At 35.9% G+C, this 6,000-nt stretch overlaps 1 protein-coding gene across 1 annotated transcript in view; it reads left to right on the top strand.

Annotated features, from left to right (window-relative positions):
* The first annotated feature begins 420 nt into the window (after window positions 1-420).
* Window positions 421-6,000, top strand: part of LOC126374160 (hemocyte protein-glutamine gamma-glutamyltransferase-like) — a 28,175-nt gene continuing 22,595 nt past the window's right edge. Inside the window, exons 1-3 of the mRNA XM_050020631.1 lie at window positions 421-576; window positions 4,274-4,362; window positions 5,694-5,824. Of these exons, the coding sequence (XP_049876588.1) occupies window positions 4,292-4,362; window positions 5,694-5,824 (202 nt within the window). The 5' untranslated portion in view covers window positions 421-576; window positions 4,274-4,291. The remainder of the gene's footprint in view (window positions 577-4,273; window positions 4,363-5,693; window positions 5,825-6,000) is intronic.

Raw genomic sequence — 6,000 nt, 5'->3', positions numbered from 1 at the left:
ATAAATAATTAAATATAAATATTTTTCTTAATGATTAAAAAAAAGAAAATTAATGTAGTTATATGGATAGTTAAGAATTTAAAAGATTATGATTTTTCTTTAGAATATTATCAAAATGTTTGGACAAATGTGAATACAAATCTATGAATATTATAATAACCTCTGACATCTAACAGCAGCTAATTTTCTTTCTTTTACCTCATCGCTTTAAATTGTATGGATTATCAATACATACTTTTTCTAAAAATTGCTCTACCTTCACTTTTAAAACATTGTTTAGATTGAGAGACTATAGCGCCAAACCAACTTTGCGAAGCTTGGCTGTTAATAAGTCATACATCATTTTGTCCAGAAGCTCTAAAACGCGTGGACAACACTGCCTAAAGTCTATGACGCGAATCAACAGATATACACCAAGCGCAGAGATATTCGCGACTCAGTAGAAGCGCGCGGGCATCCCAACGCGTTCTAAAATTAAATTCAAATTGAATATTCGAACGCGTGTGACATAATAAAAAAGAAAATAAATTACCTGTGTCGTGTTAAGTGTTTGTGGCCAGTGTTTTCATAAAAAAGGTAATGGATAGATTTGTAATTTTTTAAGTACTTAAGAGTTTTTTTAGGATTGCGGAAATATTTAATTTGCCTATTAATACTTTTTTATTGTTAAACTAATAACAACACTCATCTTAGTCATCCATCATTCGTCAATCACTTTTTTAGTTATTTATAACGTAATACTCGAGTATGGTATTATCATAATTTCTGTAAGTAGTTACGCATAGCTACCTACTTAATAACAATTTTTCACATTTCAACACAGATCAAACAAAAATGATAAAATCTGTTTAAGAGTTAGAGTTGCCTGGAAGAAATTGCTGTATGAGCAATGAGGCCGCCTGTTGTCCCTTTCTGTATCTGTTGTCCTTATTTCTGTATCTTGTGTGTTATTGTGTTCGATAAAGTATTTTATCTATCTAAGAGTTGAAACGTTTTAGTTCAAAAATAATTTAAAAATGCTATAAATTTTATCTACCTTGTGATATTTTCGTCGTTTATACTAAAATGAAAAATGACAGCGAAGCTAACTCTATCACCAAGATCAAAACAAATAAAAGCTTGGCAACATTTCACAGTAAATTATCTACAAAAAGCTCTAAATTAAAATAAATGTTTCTAATCTGCCTACAACGTACATAATATCTTCTCTTTATTATACTTATTAAACTTTGGTACGTTTTATTTACTAGGTAGGTAAGTAACTAATGAAATACAAATTATACATGAAAAGTGCAAAGATCAAAGAAAATTGTTTGATTTTTTTTACTTTAACCACTAAAGTTTTTCGATTTATTTTCGGGTGGGTTGATGGTTAGGTAATATTATAATTACCATTCGCCATAGTCGAAATAACAATACACAAAAATAAAAACTTTTTTAATATATAATGCTAAAGTTTTTTAAACTGTAGATTAAAATATTACTGCACAAACCAAAGGGAAAATAAATGTAATTTAATTAAATATATTATTTGGTGACATGTCGAATAAATCTTAAGACTTTGCCCGACAAATCAACATAGGTACTTACCTACCTATTATACATTCATCATCAGCCGTATGACGCCCACTGCTGGGCATAGGCCTCCCCCAAGGATCTCCACGACGATCGGTCCTGCGCTGCCCGCATCCAGCGGCTTCCCGCGACCTTCACCAGATCGTCGGTCCACCTTGTAGCGGGCCTACCCACTGAGCGTCGTCCGACACGTGGTCGCCACTCCAGAACCTTTCCGCCCCATCGGCCATCGGTTCTCCTCGCTATGTGTCCTGCCCACTGCCACTTCAGCTTTGCAATTCTTCGAGCTATGTCGGTGACTTTAGTTCTCCTGCGGATCTCCTCATTTCTGATTCGATCGAGCAGGGAAATACCGAGCATAGCTCTCTCCATATACATTATATTATCTAAATGGTACGCAAATAAAACTCTATTCAAAAGAAACCAAATAATAAAACATAGGTACCTAGTCATAGTCATTTATTGATAATAATAATTACACGTCACAGATATTACGAAATACAATTAAATTCAATTTATATTAAATATTATTACGGAATAGAACATAGAACGAGTATTTACCTACTTATACAATAACTAAAAAAAAAATACTAGTGTATTTACGCTTCGCCTAACATGATGGACGTAGCACTAGTTACCTGTCACTCTACAATTTATCATACAGGGTCTTAGTGACATTGTAACGAAAACTTTGTGGAGTTCAGATCATTTTCCGTCGCAAAAGTATGGTACTGAAAATCGTCATCTCCGTTTTTTGACAGGGACCGTTTTTGACATGGTCCGTTTTTGACAGGGTCCGTTTTTGACAGGGTCCGTTTTTGACAGAGTCCGTTTATCTAATCTGAAGATTTGACAGGTCCGGTAAAGTGTGGAACTGAAAATACTTAATAAAAAAAAGACCACTAAAATTCTCATGCATTTTCCGACAGGTAATCCCACTTGATGTCAAATCAGAATCACGGTCAGAATTTAACCCCCTGTATATATCTCAACACACATTAAGCAAAAAAAGTGATTTGTATTCTAACAGAACATAATAATATTAGGTAGGTTCTTATAAAGAAAAAAAGGCGTTGATAGAGTCAAAGTATCATAAACTTTAATTACATAATATTTTATGTAAATACTTGTTTTTATAACAATTCGTGAGTGGTCTTAATCTGTGAACATTTAAAAATACATAAATCGTATAGCGCCGCATATATTAAGCTAACACAGTATCCTAAATAATATAATACTTTAAAAACTTGTGAATACAATAATAAATCACGTAGCTAGTATAACTTGATAATCGAACAATTAGTTGCTGGTTTTGTGAACATTATTAGCAATAAATCTTAAATCAAATTTAATTACATTAACTAAACACGAAATTACATAAATAATTTTAACAAAAATAATGCTATTTACTGCACTCGTCAAAAAGCCCGCCCCTGACTAATCCGGGCGCAAAGGTACCCATTACACTAGCCGCATTTCCTCGCTGTACAGCAATGGACAACCTTTGCGCCAAGAACAATCCGGCACGGGGGTGAACAGCAATAAATTGTGTTTAGACTAAGTATGTAAATACACAATAATAGGTTTGGGTGTCTGTAGGTGTACTACTAAGGAATGCAATCCCTATCTCGCGAGATCTCGTCAAATTTTTCGGGATTGATATTTCCAATCCCGCGGGATCTCAAATTTTTGATCTCGAGTCGGAATTGCATTTTCTAAGCGCTGCCGCTTACATTTTGAGGTCCCTTTTAGTTTTTATCCTCATTTATTGTAGATATAGGCTTTACTTTTTATCTGTATCTGGCTAAGTACCACAAATCGCCACTATACGGTGTAAGTTTAGTTTAGGTTGCTCACTGTTCCACTGCGTTTCTCACTTGCCCCAACTGGAAATCTAACCCAGAATAGTGCGTGTAATTTCATTATAAAAGTCGTTAAAAACACATTTCAGTCATGCATTTATTTACTTCTCTTGTAATTTAAAACACATACATACATACATAAACTCACGCCCGTAATCCCTAATGGGGTGGGCAGAGCCACAAGCAAACAAAGACAACTTGCAGCCACTGTTGATACGGTGTCGTAAGCTGGATAATGGCTGTAATTTAAAAAATGTTATAAAATGGCTTTTTGTGGAAATATTTTTTATTATTTATTTAAATTTAGGAAATAGGTACGTACGTTCGTACCTAGTTATAGGTATCTATTTTTAGAAAACATTTTTATGTCTTGTCTTGTCTTGTCCGATTAAAGAAGCAAGATAAAATACCAATTTTATTACAAGATTATTTTTGTTTAATAGACCGGGCGATTTAGCTATTATAATAAATTTACATTATTTTATTATTGCCTATGGAGATAAGTATTTATAGAAAAACTTATAATAAGACATTATAGCATATAAACACATAATTTATTGTAAGTTATTAATAATAAAAATGTTGACTCTCTCGATGGCTGGGTGACGTCTGTGTTCTCAAGATTCCATTTGATATCAACTTTCATTTTGAACAAAGTTTTCGTTACGATGTAACTAACACCCTGTATAATGGAGAGATAATAATTCTATACAAAACAGATAATTCTGAAAGCACGTATGATTCGGGCGGATTTTGTGCGCTGATAGACGATCACTCTTCAAGCATTAGTTAATACACAATAAGTAGTTCTCATATTTCGGTTTATCTCTTTTCAGATTGAAATAGAATCAAACATGGAACCCCTTCATGTGGATGTCGTCTATTTCTACCCAAAAGAAAATGCCAAGCTTCACAAAACACAAAAGTAAGTTAATAAAATTAAATGTTTGTGATTCCTACAGAGGCTAGTGCTTACTGATATTTTTAACTACCATTACATAAACAGCTTTAGGGCCGCTTTTGGCGGAGGGCAGATAAATAATTAGGGGCTTCCGCTTCTTTGCCCCAGGGCCTCCACACCTCCAAATCCAGCCCTGAAGAGCTTATGAAAAGTCCCGCTGATAGGGCACAGGGCAATTCGATCAGACGATGTACGGAACGCTGTTCTACCACACCCCAGATAGGACACTCCATAGAAAAAAAAACTTGCCGAGTGCCGCCTGACCTTTGAGGTCGCAGGTTCGAATCCAACACATGCCTAAACCAATGATTGTCGAATTTGTTTTCGAATTCATGTTTGGATCATAAATAATTATCACTAATAATAATGAAAAAGACATACAAATAATAATTTTTTTTTTAATTATTATTATCACCGGTGAGGGAAAACATCGTGAGGAAACCCACATTCCCGAGAAATGCATTTTCGGAGTTACGTGACCTAACCTGTATTGGGCTGGTTTTCCCTTCGTGGGTTGAAAGGTCAGACAGGCAGTCGCTTCTGTAAAAAAACCGGACCTGTCAAATCTTTAGGTTAGGTAAGCGGACCCTGTGACGGGATAATGTTAGGGAGATGACGATGAACTGTACAAGCAAGTGACAGACGAAACGTAATGCCACTCGCTATCAAAAGAGTCGCCGTATCCTGTTTCAGGAAATATGTGATATAGGTGTACCAGAATCTGATGGCAAATGGGGAAATAAAATTTCTATAGTAAGCAACACTCGGGTAATTTGATGAAAACGTCTTGATACTTTTTATTTTTTACCTATTGACGGACAATATGGACATTATATAAAGTACTTATTGTATGCAATACAGTATTGCTTTCGTTCTATTTTTTGCCCTGTCGTGTCCAGTATTGTCCGCCCGGGCGTCTTGTGAACGCTAACGCTTGAATGTGAGTTTGTCTCTTTATCCACTCATCACGTCAAAACTTAAAATATTTTTTTTACTTTTTTTATGCCATCAGATTCTGGTAGACCTATACCTTTGTCGACCTTTGGACGCCCTTATATGGACGTTCTCTATGGACAAATGTGGTCCCTGTACTTGACATTGGCAGTAATGGTTGTCTCTACTCTATGACAACCGGTTGCCATACAACCATAAAGTTGCAAGTTGAGTCGCCGTCATAATTCGTAAGGTCTTTATTCAATGGCTCAACTAAGAAATCAAATCGTATAGGTCCTATCTGTGGTGGAGTGCACTGGTGGGTGATGATGGCATGTTGTTTGACCAGAATTATATTCCAGATACGAGGTGGTAAACGACGAGAATCCGACAGTGACTGTGCTGCGTCGTGGTCAGCCGTTCAACGGGGTCGTCAGGTTCACCAGGCCCTATGATGAGGAGAATGATGTTGTGCAGCTTGTCTTCACTCTTGGTAAGGTTCACATTCAGAAAGAAGAAGCTGGGCGTATACACACACACTACACACTTGAGCCTACCCCTTCGGATATACAGGCGCGATGCTAAGTCATGTTTATTTACGCTCTAATTCTATTAAAGTCATCATCATCAGCCCATTAACGTCCCCACTGCTGGGGCCAGGGCCTTCCC

This window comes from Pectinophora gossypiella, chromosome 17, assembly GCF_024362695.1.
Source record: "Pectinophora gossypiella chromosome 17, ilPecGoss1.1, whole genome shotgun sequence".
Taxonomy (NCBI): Eukaryota; Metazoa; Arthropoda; class Insecta; order Lepidoptera; family Gelechiidae; genus Pectinophora; species Pectinophora gossypiella.
This window is presented reverse-complemented; position numbering and strand designations above follow the sequence as displayed.